General features: G+C 25.5%; 1 protein-coding gene and 1 long non-coding RNA gene across 3 annotated transcripts in view; one reads left to right on the forward strand and one right to left on the reverse strand.

Moving 5' to 3' along the window:
- The window catches only part of LOC136795601 (uncharacterized), a 15,484-nt gene extending 2,019 nt beyond the window's left edge, over nt 1-13,465 (reverse strand). Inside the window, exon 1 of the long non-coding RNA XR_010843226.1 lies at nt 13,350-13,465. This is a non-coding gene — a long non-coding RNA (uncharacterized lncRNA). The remainder of the gene's footprint in view (nt 1-13,349) is intronic.
- Nucleotides 1-13,761, forward strand: part of Plc21C (Phospholipase C at 21C) — a 41,981-nt gene extending 28,220 nt beyond the window's left edge. For both annotated transcript variants that reach the window (XM_014419996.3, XM_014419997.3), the window contains exons 22-24: nt 29-173; nt 1,190-1,326; nt 3,371-13,761. In XM_014419996.3, the coding sequence (XP_014275482.1) occupies nt 29-173; nt 1,190-1,279 (235 nt within the window). In that variant the 3' untranslated portion in view covers nt 1,280-1,326; nt 3,371-13,761. The remainder of the gene's footprint in view (nt 1-28; nt 174-1,189; nt 1,327-3,370) is intronic.
- Nucleotides 13,762-14,205: the final 444 nt, after the last annotated feature.

A 14,205-nucleotide genomic window follows, 5' to 3' on the forward strand; every position in this document is an offset into this window, starting at 1 on the left:
AAACGTGTTTGTTATGCATTTGTGATAGAATGAAAAGAGAAGTTGCAAGTGCAATGGTGGAGAAAGGTGTTCATGAGCGAGGAAGATTGATTGAACTTTATAGCAAGAAAAGAGATGAGCTAGAAAGACAGCATAATGAAATAAGAACTCAACTCACTAATGAAAAACAAAAAGTAATTATTTTTAGTAGTTTACTTAATTTAGCTCTAAGTACTCTTACTTATTTTAGCTGGACATTGTTGTTTTAAACTACATCAATACACATTTGGTGCAACGATTGATCACTGAATCAGGAGCTCTTCCAAAAGCTGCATTCCTTTCTACTCTGTGCAGCAGCCACTCAATTAGCTTTATTTAGTAATTTTCTCACATCTGTGTGGACACTATCACCAGATTGGGTCTCTCTTCTCTTCTTTTTCTTCAAAGAACTTCCCTATTCAAATCACTCAGGATTTCACTGTCGTACATTCTTGTGACATGTCCTGCCCATCTCAGTTTTCCAGCCTTTGAATATTTGTGTCTTTGAAGAGGTCATAAATTTTCACAATTTTTCTTGTTTGCCGAGTTTTATGTTCATTGATTGAGCTGAAGATTCTTCTCAATATGTTTCTCTCAAATATGAGTAGTCTATTTGTGTGAGCCTTATTGAATGCTCAAGCGTTTAGATCCATAAGCGAGGACTAGGTGGATTAGCTTAGCTTGTTGTAGCTTCTCATTTTCATTGCTAATATACTTACTTTTGAAAAGTTAATTCAGCATAGAGTATCATCTATTTGCTACTGCTAATCTCAGACTAACATCCTGTGAGGTATTAGATTACTTCCGAGCCAAAATAAATGAACTATGGTAGTCTTTAAAACTTTTACTCTCTAATCTTGATATAGTCTTCCTGCCTGTCCTCTCCTATTCTCATCCTCTCATTTCTGTTCATATATTTCCAACTGAAACCTTTGTTGTAGAAACACTGTTTTTAGTTTTAAACTATGTTTATATTTTTAATATTTTAATGTACTGAATCTTGCAGGCAATTATTCTGCAATAACTAGTCAATTTTTTACTTTTCTTGCCACCTAGCATCACATCGTTGCATCATCTACCCTCTTGAAATAGACTATTCTCAAATAGTATTTTGGGTTTTGTTTATTAATTACATTTTTTTAAATATAATCCATGACTTCAATAATTTCAGGTTAAAGCTTCTTTATTAAAAGATCTGGAAAAAAGAAGTAGCAAATTTGAATCAGAGGTTCAGGGTGAAAGTAAACCTAACGATCGTTGAAAAGACCATTTGGTTTCATGTGCTTATTATACTTCCTTGAGCAAAGGGTAAGACTACTTATAAGTTTTGTTTGAAATGATTACTTATTTATTTTCTTATTTTTTAAATATTTGTATCACAAACATTTTGGAAGGCCTTCCCTTCTGTTGCTACCAGGTTCTATCAATTCTTTAGTGTAGAATTGAGCATTTCATTTTCTTTTATTATTTACATTAGGTTTTTTTTTCCATTTTGGCTTGTGAATAAGTCAGTATTGGGATTATGCGATTTAGATATACTCATTTGTGTGTCTCAATAAAACAAAATATCTGGTTTTCCTCTATTGAGCATTCATAAAATGTTAGTATATTTGCAAAAATGGTTTACCCAGGTTACCAGATTGTAATCATGAGATCTAGCATTATAACAAAAAAACTTCAAATTAGATTTTTAAACTTTGTTAATTATAAATAGAGATCTGATTTTTGTACGATAAAAAAACAAAAAAAGTGTAGTAAAAAACTCAAAATGTGCAAAATCGTTCTATAAAAAAACAAAATTTCCATTAAACACTTAAATCCTGCAATAATTAACTTTATTGTTCTATTTATAATATTAATATATAGAAAGCTTAACCTTGTTTGAATCAAATTAAACTCTCAACATTTATGCAAACATTGTTAAAAACTAAACTCCTCTGATTAAAAAATTAATATTTTGTCCATAATTAAAGAGCTAAAAAGAATTTTTAATTATTTTTTATAAACTTAATCCACTTTGTATAATAAAATAACATGTTTTACAAGTTCTTATTATATCATCAATTACAAGTCCATGTCAATCAGTGTTTGTTTTATCTAGACTACACGGTTCCAATCTCTTAAAAAATCATTCTTATGTTCAAACATTTAAATGTATAACCCCCAAAACTAAAAATATTCATTTCATATATAAATGATTAAATAATTCTTGTTTATCAACACAATGCATTAATATGCTATTTAAAATGTCTAATAATCCTATATTTCTATATTTCAATAGAATTATTTATAAATTATAAATATTCTTAATTTAGACTTTTGAAATTAATTTCACTTTTTACATATAACAAAATATTAATTTTCTTTTTTCATAAAAATAAACATGTTTTCTACACATTATTAATATTAATCAACTTGTACTTTGTCTCATAATTTTCACTATGATTTTATTTGACCTGAGATAAAACATCACGTTACTCCTCTTATTTCCGGAAATAATGTGATTTCAAACTGGAAAAACTGTTTCATATTATCTCCTAATGTTAATAATCAAATCATTTCACAGTTTATATTGATCTATCCATTTTTTCATTATATATAAAACTAAGAGATAGTTAATTATATCAAATAAACAAAATTAAAGATACTTTAGTGGGAGATTTTTTGAAAAATTCACTTTCAAGCCCTGTCAGACTATATGAAAGAGAATAAGACCAATCTTATATTAATAAACACCCAATGGTACATTGACATACTGAGTTTTATCAAAATCTTTAGAGGCGTTTTCGAAAAATATGAAAAATCGATTGTCTAAAGTGGCACTTTCGGTTTATCGATTTTATAGAAAAAGTTGCTTTCACATCCCTGGATATACCTGCCTTAAACAAGTAATTTCAGTTTCGAACGAGTATTTTAATTTTTTAATTAGGCTGACCACATGCACACTGACCATTTTACTGGACTTGGTTATTTGTACTGAGGGGACCTCAAAACGTGTAATCCCATTGAAAACTCAAATTTGAAATTTTACACAATCGCAATATTTCCTTTACTATATATTTTATTTATAGGTAAGTGATTGTAATATACCCTGATGATGGAGAAGTGCTCTGAAACGTTTCTTAAAAAAAGAAAAATTGTAATTTATATTAACAAGTTTTTGGAAAGTACTTTTATTGAAGTATTTAGATTATAAAAATTACATTTAATAGATTTATTTTAAAATGTGTGTATGACGTTTTAGTCCTTGTTCATAATTTTGAATATTCATTGTGTGCATCTCCTTTTTTTTTTTCTTTTTTTTCTAAATATGTTGGTTAACATTCAAACATTCTTTTTTTAAATGTTACAGTTTACAGCTCTTGACTGAGAGGAATTGAAGGCAGTGGTGAAACCTGGCCTTACCAATACCTTCCTAAGTTGTTAGTTTTATTCTAGAGACATTAGAACTGACTACTGGTTAACTTAGATAATAATCAGGCAAGTCTTTTAGGTATCCCACTAAATATGGAGACTTGGGTATTATTTATTTTTGTGCCTGAAAACAGTAATTACAAAAGTATTAAGTATATAAATTTAAAGGATAAATGTTAATTACGCATCTAGATGGCACTGTGTTGTCTCATAGAACAGACGTATGTTTAGGCTTCCTGACAAGCTTGCATGATTTAAATGTTTTATCTTAATTAGATCTGTTATATTTTCTGAAATTTATTGATGAACTACATTGAGATTATTACTTATATAAGTCAATTTTTAAGTTTTGTGATTTATTTAGTAGTTTTAACTGTTTGATGTGATATAGAGTCCTTTTAAATCTATATGATTGTGAATTGTGTTATATCTAGTCGAATGTTGATCTTTAGATATTATTAACAATATAATTTTAGTTGTATTTATTAGTATATCTTTATAATATATTTAAGATTATTTAAAATAAGGATGAAAGCGATTTATATCCATTAAAATCTCTTATAGAAACTCAATTTTATAGGTTAGATAAGTTTAAATGACAAGATTTATTCACAAAATGAAACTTTTTCGTACGCTAAAAATTGTGACAATCAGTTGTTAGTAGGTATATTTGCACTGGCTGTGGTTTCAAAAAGGACATGATAAAAACAAATAGCCAATGAGTTGAGCAGTTTAAATGTGTGCTTTCTTATTTGAAATATTTTAGTTAAGAGCCAAAGGTTAGTGAAACTTAAAAGTACCATAGGAATTTTCTCAATATTTGTTGAAATCTACTTTAAAATTTCTTTTTAAAATATATCTTACATATATACATTTTTATTTTTTTTTCGGAGTTATATCGTATATAAAATTCAATGTTTTAAGAAATTGGTGCTTTGCGTGTGCAATTACAATTTCCGTTTGTATTTATGCATTTAATAGATATTTACATGTGATTAAGAAAATGTAACCTATTTTATAAAGTAGTTTCATTTCAAGTAATTTGTTACTAGTAATATTAATCAAAGAACGGGTGCCATTAATATTTTATCTAATTAGACTGATTTTACAAAAGATACTGGTATGAATAATAACTTGTTTCACTAGAAACCATTATTTTTTAACAAATATTATTTATTTCATTGTTGCAATACAATATATTTATCATTACCAGTAATTTTATTGATGAAACATGAAATTAGTTCAGTTTTATGAACTCTTATGATTTATTATTACTTGGTTTTATGTGCCTCCATTCCAGTTATTGTCAATGGTTGATAAGTTAATTTTCTTTCTTTCTTTAGATAATGATCTATATGATATATTTAATTTCCTTTAAATCTTAAAATATTGGAATGTAAATAAATCGTAGAAATTTCTATATGTGTGTGATAGGTATAAAATAATAAAGCTTAGTTATTTATTATAGAATCGATATTATTTTTGTTGAAGCCTTTCAATATAATGATTATTTTTTTCTCAGGTTCTATGTTAACACTTTTTAATTCCTTTATTTTCATTTATCAAAGTTCTTAAAATAAACTTCTTTAATATATATAATATAATTTAATATGAGTCGTTTAGAATCAAAACCTGTTACGTCCATTTTTTTTATTAAAAATTGAAACTGTTTTATTTGAAAACAGTGTCTTCTTTACCAATTATTAAAAAGCTACTAATCAGAAACCTTTAGATCCCAATAAAAATTTAATATAAAGTGAAGGTTTTTAGTTGTCTTTAGGCTGTTATAGCATCGGAAAGTTTCTTCATATTGTTACTGAATACATCGGAACCAAAAATTCATGTTAGTGAATACAAAACCAATCCAAGAATCTAATGAAAGATATCATTTAAACTTAAATTCAAATATTTGTTCAAAAATAAAAGATTTGTATCTTTTTGTCTCTATAATTTTGAATTTAGGAAAATTTATATGATTTGTTTTGGTTTTAAACGATTCACTGATACTTGGAACTAGTGCTGAATAGCATTAATATAATTCATAATTACAAAATATTTTTCATATTATTAATCATTATTCTATTATCTTAGTCATATTTATCATTTTTATTTTTGATATACAAATCGCTCAACTCTTATCTTTAAAAATCTATGAAAATTTTTATATTTTCCCCCTTTATTATTGCAATGAATACAATAATTGGTCATATATGTATATATATAATAGAGTGGTTTAATTTTTATTTAGTAGTTATAATGAATGCCATAAGACATAGTGTTAGTTTATTTAATTAAAACATTAACTAAAACTAAACAAATAAACCAAGTAATAAAAACTCATAAACATTAAAAGTTAATGCTTCTAACATCATTATATTCAATATAAAGACAAAGTTCTAAATTTATACTGGCAAAAAGTTGATTAAGTAATTAAAGTTGTATTATCAATGTTTTGTTATTAATGTGGCAATCATGGCATCTTCATTTATTTTCACTAATGATGCTTTTTTAATTTCTAATCATTGATACGTGATTAAAATTAAATCATTTATTTTTATTACATTACATTTTGTAAGCACATATGATAGGCACAATAGTTAATTATATTCTAATAGTAATAATAATAAAAGACTACCCAAACCCAAAAGTTCTATGCCGGTACCACCAATCACTGTCTACACACATCTACCCAATGATGCCCGTCCAGACCCAAATTATCAAGATCAGTTTTGGCGCAATAATCTCACCTGCTCTCAGACATCTATCCATCGAATCAATGTATTTTAACTTGTTAAGAATGTGTTCTTCATTAAACTCTACAACCTTACAAGTCTACCTTATTTGGTATAATGTTATCACCTGTAGTATATTTACCGGGTGCAGTTCATGAAATTTATCATTATGTAGTTTTCTAAATTCTCTTTTTAACTTAAAAGGCTAATGAGCTATACCTGGTTAATATAATTCTGGTGCATATCATTTTATAACTAAAATATCAATTGGAATGAAATTGAGACAGTGACTGTAAATAGAAAAATGCTCATTATTTCAGTAATTTTGAATTAATTGTTATCAATTACAAAAAGTCTTAATTATTTTTAAAATAAATACTATTTCATATTATTACAATTATATGTTTTATTTGTAGATTCTTCTTTTTTATATTAATCTAGAGATATTAAGAAAATAATTCTTTTTAAAAAAAATATTTAGGAAATTTGTTATCAATATTTTAATTAGTGCTAAAGCTCAGTATTATCTTTACCACTGTTAATTAAGTTATCTTGGAAATGTTACTTTTGGTTCAATTATTTCATTTTCTTCTGTAAGGAATTAATCCATTTTCTATGTTCTTTTCCGTCTCTTATATTTCTTAAGTATTTCTTCTTATAATCATTGATCACTACAGATAATTGCAGGCTTAAACATTTTATAAAAGTAATTACATATTATTTTTTTTAATTTTATTATTGTCGTTATTGAATAAATTGAAATAAATAAAATTTGGGGTTTCTCATGATTGAATCGATAGTGTAAAATTTTTGTCAAGTTTTTTTTCCTTGTTGAATATTATAAACAATTTGTTGATTTTGTTGATCCTTAATCATTTCGATGAAATGATTAGAGAATAGTTTTTATACAATATAATGAGGATAAAATTAGCATAAAGTAGTAACTGAAGAACTAAACTACAAAAATAATAGTAAAATTCCGATTTGTACCACAAAATTAAAAAAATCTTTGTTTTAACTACTTTAATCGCATTATGACATTAAATTTAGTGATATCATATAAAAGTTTATTGTTGATGTTCTAATATGCAGGTTGTAAATTTTTTATTAACATTCTGCCCTTTATCCAATCATGACCTCAATTGTCTAACATACATGGTAATATTTGTTTACTTTTCCATGATGTTAAATGAATTAATTTTGTTATTTCTTCAAATGTCACTTTAGCTGTTTTATCACTCTCTTGATATTGACAGTTGCAATTATTTAAAAACAAAAGTTTAATTTTGTAAATACTTAATTAATGAGCTTGTTATTCATCATGATTGCCACATCAAATGCAATTACTGTGTATATTTGGCATATGTATGCATTCACAAAATTATTATCTTTATATCAAGTTTTTTTATTTGTTCATAATTTTAAGATATTACCTTCTTCACATTTTTTCTTGTATTAAATTTTAAGACCAATTATTTAAAAAATATGTATATTAAGAATTAATTTTTCTCTGTTAGTATACTTTTCTAATTGATTATTGAATTCAATATGCCATTAATTTTTAAAAATTGTTAAAAAACAATAATTAGTACAAATATAATTTATTTTACTTAATTAACTGAGGGCATTTGTAGAAAACGAAGGTTGTGTTTACTGTTCATTCCAGGCTAAACTGTGAGAAGTGTAAAGTAACATGCGAGCTCTTTTGCATTTCTGACATATATTTTATAAGAAATATTTTTATTTTTATTTTATTTATAATTGATGAAAAATAAAAGTTATTTATTAATTTGTTAAGCTGAAGTAGGAACATTCATGAATTTAATAAAGATTTTACTATTTGAAAAGAATTTATATTTAAATTATATTTTTACTTAAGTATTTAGGTTCCAATTTCAGTCTTCCAATCAGCTGAAATGTATCAGAATGCACTGACTTATTTAATGGTCAAATATAAGTAATAATTGTTTATGGGTAACTAACTTCCAAGCCCATGTAATGTTATCGTACACACTTGTGTTGGTAAAAAATAAAATAAATTTTTAAAAGTCATTTCTTATTGGCTTAAAAGTTTTGAGTTCAAAGGTTCTTTTACAAAAGCATATAGGGTTTCATCTGTGCTTGTCATTAACCTTCAACAAAGAATCCATTGATAAATGAATGACATTCATTTAGGTTTATCAAAAGCTACATTACTTACAGAAAATACAATAGTATAACCTTACACATTATAACCTCAGGTTTGTTAATATTGAGATATCACTTAAAAAAATTTATCTATAGAAAATATGTTAAATAAAAATAGACCTAACAGCTTGTCATTTTCGCTGCATTATCAAAAATCAAGATAAAAAAAAAATGTGTGAACTATGTGCATCTCACAACTTTCAAATACTTTATTATTTGACAGTATTTTCTCTTGCTATATTTCTATTTATTGGATTGGTAAATAAACTATTATTTCCCTGGTTATGGACGACCATAGAAACATTTATTTTAAAATTTTATTTCAAACATTTATTTATTTAGAAGCCTTTTTTTTTTTTTAAATTAACCATTTAAGCCTGGTCAGACTATTACGATGAGGATAAAGTGTAGCTGATTATCTGAACATTGCTTTGAAGAGTTTAATCAAAATCATTTGTGCTATTTTGCAGAAAATGGTAAAATCTATAATATAAAGTGGCTCTTCCATTATATCCATTTTACTGAAAAAATTGTTGTTATACACGAGGCATATACTATCCTAAATATGTAATTTCAGTTCCATAAAACTTTTTGTTTCTGAGCAGGACTGATCCACATATACATAGAACATTTTGCAAAACTTGGTTATTTGGACTCGAGAGATCTTACAACATGTATTTCCGTTAAAAACTTAAATTCTTAATTTTTCATGATCAGAACATTCTCTCTTCAAAAAAATTTCAAATGGAAATTATTGAAAGTAAAAAGAACAAATTATTGTTACATAGTAAAAATGTTATATCACAAGATTAAATTAAATCACATTGTTTAAGAAGTTGATTGAGCCTATTGTCTGTTAATGTATTGGATTACTGTATTCTTATTTGTACTTTTAGCTAATTAAATATTTATTTATAAAAAACTAATTCAGGAAAATAAGAAATAATAGTAATTAGATTTATTTTAAGATTATAAATATGCTCCTAATTTCAAAGATAAGATAATTTATATACCATATTCTATTTATTTGGTAGTAATTAATTTTGTTTGTGAAAATTTATTAAAAATAAAAGTATATATGTAATGATTATTGCAGAAATCTATTCAATTCTATTGAATAGCAAACGATGGCTTGCCCATTGAAATTTGAGTCTTCTTATTAATGTGCATTTATGTAATGTGAAAGCTGTTTTACTCCTGAGGTCAAAAAACAGTGAACCCTCTCCATAAGCTTTAAATTAATTAGATGATTTAAAAGTTAAAATTTTAAATTTAAATTTTATTTTTAATAATTTAATTTTTAACCTCTCTTATGCTCCAAATTACTAGATTGCTTACAAGTAAAAATTTTAAATATCAATTTTTTTTTTAATTATATATTTTTTCTATTTTCCGTTAAATATTTTTTTAATTTCAAAATTTTATTTTACATATGAAAAATTACTTGCCTCTTTCTTGTAAAATCTATTCCTTGCTTTTTCTTCCCAAATAAGTTAATTTATTTTTTTTCATTCCTCCAACGACTGTTTTCTGACTGGATTAATGTCTCACTAAATATACTCTAATATTTTTAGAAATATGTTCGGATTTTTCAGGCTCCAATTTCTACTTTGGCATCAAGTATCTTCCTATTTCCCATAAAACCATACTAACCAACCGATGAACTACTAAGCTGGCAAGTACGAAGTTCTGTACAATATTTTTACCAAACAAAGAAATGTTTACAAATTTTTAAATTATAAATTAAATTCTATTAGAGTGATGTTCATTTATTGTCTGGAAAGTTTTCAGTTTAAATTTCCCATGCTAATTTACTGAATATTAAATAAGCATACCTTTTTGGCGCATAGTATGTTTTCTTGATATCGAGTGTTGTTATTTATTTTACATACAACTGCATTATGGGCTTATAAACTTTGTTCATTTATTTTTAAATTTATTTATTAGATTGTTTCAGATTCTCGTAACTTAAGGGTCAATTTCGATAAATGTCTAGTAGAAAATTTTAAGTTTATTTTATGAAGAATTTCGTCTGTCATGGTTGATATTTATTATGGAGTAAAATAGTTTAACTCGTAAATTTCTAATATCAATGAGAAAATGCTTAAGTGAAAATATTATTTAAAATATTAACCCTTAAGTTACAGATTAAATCTTACTACTCAGCTTCATGTTGCATTAATTTCCGTCCCTCTAGCATTTAAAAAAAAAAAAAAATAAGAAGAAAAACAAACAAAAAAACAAGTTAAATTCTAAATGTTTCTTATAAAATAATTATATTGGTTATTTATTTTTGAAAAATGGGAATGATAATGACATAAGAACGCATGTTATTTTCATTTATATACATTGTTGTACAGTACCTATTGCTAAAGATTCTATTATTTTATATCGCCTTTTAATTATGTAATGTCTTTATTTACATCATTGTTCAGTATCTTTTGTCCATAAAACGAAGTCTTTACCAAAGTAAGTCTATAAAGTTTTAAATAGTTGTTAACAGCATTTTAAAAATAAGAGTTAGAATATGTTATTAATAAGGGTTGATAATTTTATTTATTGCTATGACGTATAAGTATTATATATAATCGGCCTACTCAAACCTAATGTCATGTAGTAACAAAACACAAAAATTGTAATGGTACTTATTGTACTGCAATATTTTGACTAAATTTGAGATATTGTAGTTTCAGTCGACATTTATTTTATCTTGTGGTTTATTCTTATTTATTAAAACTTTACTATATCTTTTATTTTGCTCAATAGTCATCTAAAACGAAAATGGCCTAATAATTTTTTTTTCCTTCCTGGGTTACCATTTGGAAATTAACGAAGGGCTATAGTGAGAATTAATACTACAGCACTTTTTAGCAATGCTAAAACTATATTCCTATTAGGCAAAATATTTCATAACCGATTGATTATCTACATTCTGATATTCAGTTTTTCAGAAAATACTGATGTTTATATATGGTTTAACAATTTTCCAGTGACATAATCATTTATTGCTTGTGAAAGCTGGAATGTTAAACCCTCACTGTATAGATGTGCACATATGATAACTGTTTAAAACAGGGTTTTTTGTCTATAAGTTTTGAAAATAATAAAATGTTGCTATTTTAAATACTTCTTCTTACTTCATAATTATATACGAATCAATTTGTATTCGGTATCATGATTTGATATGTATTAAGGAAATGATCTTAAGTATACTATTATATGTTGATTTTGTTGCTATTAGGCAGTTCTTAGAGCTATTTTATATAAAATAATGCACTTATGAATACAGTTGACTCAGCGGCATTTTCTGTAGAATGGAATTAAAATAGATTAAAAATTAAAAATTTCAGTCATTCAAAATATCAGAGACATTCTAAGGACCTCTCGTTTTATCTTTGTTCTTAAGTGGTTACAAAAAACTGCAAACAGAATGTGAATTTGGGGGCTAATTGCAAGTGTCTGAGAATTAAGAAATGTTTAGGTTATAGAAGAATTAAACACGCCTTTTAACTATCTTCTTTTTTCAAAGCTCATTTTAATGTTCCTTTAGTAATTCATTTTATTGCTTTTATTGGTGTTTTTAAAACTCTTTTTCTATTTAGACAAAAATATGTGTTTGGATTTGGGAGATTGATTGTATTACTTTGAAACTATCACCCCTTAGTGCCATAATGTTTTAGTGGTGTTACTCTATTTTGAGAATTTTGTAAATAGGTCATTATTTCAAGTGCCATTTTAACCTCAGTAGTGGTGACTAATTTCTCTTTTAAACTTTTATAACTTCTACTACTTAAGGAAAGAACAAAATTATAATATTTTTCTTTTTAAAATTTTCTTTGATGTACTATTTAAAGGAATTTTGTATGTATCTATTTTAATTATTCACATTAGTAAAAGATAATTTTATATTTGAATGAGTCCAGTCTCTTATAAAGTTTTAAAACTGAAACTTGTGATTGAATTAAGAAATGAATAACCTAAGAGATGTTTATAAATGATTATGCTAAGTCCATGTTTTAAAATAAATCTAAATTTGGTATCTTCCATTTTCACTTCTCTCTTAATTTTTTTTAATTTGCCACGTAATTGTATTATTGAAATCAACAGCTTGTAAAAACTGTGGACTTCCCATCTTACTGTTTTTATATAAATAAAAGAAAGAAAGAACAAAATTTTATTTTGTATGTATTTCTATTTTTGACAACATTTTATGATTTTCAAAATTGTTATCCCTGTTGTACACTTTTATCTTGTCAAAAATTGCAATTGTGTGTTGTACTACATACATTTAATGTGATACAATATGTTGTTATTATTAAAAACATAAAAAATATAAGTATATATAAATATATATATTTAATAGTTATATGTTATGGTAGATCTTTATAAATAGTACCAATATTAAAAGTGTTTTAATTTTTATATTCTAGTTATGAAAAGTAGTCTGTGTATTGTGAGTAGGAAAATAGTGACTGGTAATTTTTTAAAATAATTTTGGTGTGAATCCTCCTCCCCCCTTAAAACAGATAGAATCATTTTCCATTTCAGGTCTAACTCTGAAGCAATATTATTAGTTGCCATTTCAGGGACCATTTTATGACCCAAATTTTTAGTATTTCTTACATATATACTCATCCCTTTTTTTTATATATATTGTTATTTTTTAGTAAAAAAATTTAAAACAAATTTGAGTTAATGCCTTGAAAATAAGTTACTTTATCAGTTGTTCATTATTCTTAAAATATTTTATTTTATTTATTCTTCCTATTTATTTAATGCAGCTACGAGGTTGTTATAATTTTGAAGAAGAAAAAATCAATACCCAAAGATTGCATTTTAAATTGTAATAATTATACCTATTCTTCATCATTTTATAGTTAATTTGTTTTACTATAAAGTAATTATTTGCCATATCTTCTATATTTAGACTTATATATTACATGTATTATTTGTAATTTTTAAGCTATTTTATTCTTATTAAGACATAATTCAAATTACTTATCTGAATCTGTTGATAAAGTTTAATTTATTCTTTGTCATTTGGACAAGTATGAGGGTAATGAATAATATTTTAAACTAATGTAGTAATTTTAGTAAAATAATACTATATTGCATTTGTGGATCTTGTATACACTATTTTTTGATATGAAAATACTCTGATGTAATGATTAATCTTACTGTATTTATCATCTTATCTAGGTTTTACAATGCCAAAGTTACCGTATATATTACATAAACGATTGTTTTATCTATGCGCAATACTTCTGTATTAACATTTAGAAGTCATGTATTTAAAACGAATACATCTTGCATGTATTAAAATTATATTAGATACATTGTTCTGTTAAGCACACATGTTAGATGTGCACTTTGTATAGTTATATATAAATATAAAAGATTAAAACATTGAGTTTTATTTTTTAAAAATATTTATCCTTAATATAGAATTCTGTTAATCTCCCTCACTTCTTCAAATATCTTTTGTTTTCTTGTTTTTTTTTTTTTTTATCCTTTTTTGTGTAATATGACATTTTATCATATACAAACAGACAATGGTAATAGAGATCAGAGAGCGTTCACACCATATTTACAGAGATATATAAATCAAATGATAACAAAATAATAAATAGAGAAAAAATAATGAAATAAAATTAAACACATTCCTTCTTATATACAATGTGCACATCTAGCCAAGGGAACTCTGAACCAAACTTGTCACCATGAATGAAAAACAGGACTCTGGGAGTTTCCAGGTGCTTCCCTTTCATCCGCGTTACTGATGCTGGAGTTCTGCTCAGCCAATGGAGGCTGAGAAAGAACACTAGCCACAGCACTCAGGACTTGATTGGAGAAT

The sequence above is a fragment of the Halyomorpha halys genome, unplaced genomic scaffold (assembly GCF_000696795.3).
Source record: "Halyomorpha halys isolate HHAL.00 unplaced genomic scaffold, Hhal_1.1 Scaffold257.1, whole genome shotgun sequence".
Classification (NCBI taxonomy): Eukaryota; Metazoa; Arthropoda; class Insecta; order Hemiptera; family Pentatomidae; genus Halyomorpha; species Halyomorpha halys.